This window comes from Primulina huaijiensis, unplaced genomic scaffold, assembly GCF_012295235.1.
Source record: "Primulina huaijiensis isolate GDHJ02 unplaced genomic scaffold, ASM1229523v2 scaffold206774, whole genome shotgun sequence".
Classification (NCBI taxonomy): Eukaryota; Viridiplantae; Streptophyta; class Magnoliopsida; order Lamiales; family Gesneriaceae; genus Primulina; species Primulina huaijiensis.
The window spans coordinates 1-1959 of NW_027354603.1; the positions used below are offsets into that span (position 1 = coordinate 1).

Below are 1959 nucleotides of genomic sequence, written 5' to 3' on the forward strand. Positions count from 1 at the left end.
ATAAAGGATCTCTTATCCATCTACTGACGACTTTCACCATTTTCGCGTATATAATTCTTATACGTGTAGCCAAAATATGTGGTGGGCCAAGTGTAGGCGAGTTAACTATTTTTTTATTGATAATTGGAAAGTCCAAAATCTCTTGCCGATTATAGTATGTGAGTTTTAAAAATAAAACACAAACATTTCATGGGGAAACAATTTGCGTTTTAAGAGGAGATTTGTGATTTGTGGATTGATATTTTTCCTTACGAGATTTTTATAATGATATTTGTTGGAAGGGAGAAGACTGGATAGACCGTTTCTCGGCCGGCCACACGCGCGTGCGTATGTTTCATCGCCAATAAGGCCGGCCATGCTCTGCGCGGTGTTGGACAAGATTTTCTCGAAAAATTATGAGAAACCCCAATATTAGCATAAAAGATCCGAAAGAGAAAACAACAAACACCGACTTCCGGATCATACTTGATAATATTTCAGTTAGACATATGTTTCACGTGATAACTGATCCTGCATTGTACCTATTCGTCTATTCCCGTGGGTGCGGTGTTACATGATAACTTGAATGACTATAGCTAAGCTTTTAAGCACAACACAAACATGATCTCTATAAATTTTGAGACAACTTTTCTGCTCGAGTACATATTCAAAAAGTATATATCCTTTGGTTGCTGATTCATCTAACATTCTGTGAGGCAACACACAATGTGCTGGTTTAGCACTAATTAGCACAGTTGGAATAGTTAAATGACTCGACAATTTCTCGAATATACTCTTTAATTAGTCAATTTATTAGCTTCTATCATACCCCTAAGACAAGTAGCTAGTGTACGTGGAGTTTTTGTCAAAGTTTTATTTAGTATAATTAATTTAATTTAGTTGCACTCAATCGTAAGCCACCCATGGATTAGTGAATTGGAAACAACCAAAAAATTATTTAATCTGACATGAAAGACAATTTAATTAGTATCATTTGATTTAATAATGCCTTCATTGAAAATCATGTGATGGTCTCAATCAGATATAAGTAAATTAAAATAATTATTTTTTAATGAATGAGAATTTTATGCTTTACATTTAAATTTTGGGTAAATTACAAAGTTCCCTCCATCTGCACAGTATTTTTATCTTCATTAAATTATTGTATCTATTTTAAATTATTTTATATGTTGTCTCACTCAGAATTTAATAATCTATCGAGATCGGACTTGTAGTCCAGTGGTTTCACCCGTCAGATTAGTTGGCTCCCCGGGTTCGATCCTTCCTCTCGCATGTATTATAAAAAAAAAAAAAGAATTTAATAATCTATCTCGTCAAATTATAGAAAATATCTTGATATAATATCGGACATTATTAAAATTGATTACGTCTTTAGATAAATTTATAGATTTAATAGTGAGTTTGGTCAGCACACTTGTCGATTATTTAGGACAAGGCGTGCGTGCATGGCCCATCTCTTCCGGTCCATTTTTAAATCCCGCAAGTTCACACAGCTTCACTGCCAAGTGCCAAGAACACACGCTGACACACACAAGCACTAAAAAATCTCATTAAATCTACGAGTAATATCAATCGAAGATGAGAGCCAGCAACCACCTGATAGGATTCCTCAACTTCCTGACTTTCTTGCTTTCAATCCCGATCCTCGGCGGCGGGATATGGCTGAGCAGCCGCGCCAACAATACCGACTGCCTCAAGTTCCTGCAGTGGCCGCTCATCATCATCGGTGTCTCCATCATGGTGGTCTCACTCGCGGGATTCGCCGGCGCGTGCTACCGCAACACCTTCCTCATGTACTTCTACTTGTGGGCCATGTTCTTCATCATTGCCGCCCTCGTCGGGTTCATCATCTTCGCTTATGCTGTCACTGACAAGGGATCGGGTCAACCCGTCATGAACCGGGTCTACTTGGAGTACTACTTGGGGGATTATTCGGGCTGGTTGAAGGATCGCGTGGCG

At 38.3% G+C, this 1959-nt stretch overlaps 1 protein-coding gene across 1 annotated transcript; it reads left to right on the plus strand.

Annotated features, from left to right (window-relative positions):
• Positions 1–1426: 1426 nt before the first annotated feature.
• Positions 1427–1953, plus strand: LOC140966497 (tetraspanin-3-like; the record flags this gene model as incomplete). The annotated part of the gene is made up of 1 exon (XM_073426765.1): positions 1427–1953. A coding segment is annotated over exon 1 (375 nt), but the record flags the coding sequence as incomplete, so codon positions are not given.
• Positions 1954–1959: the final 6 nt, after the last annotated feature.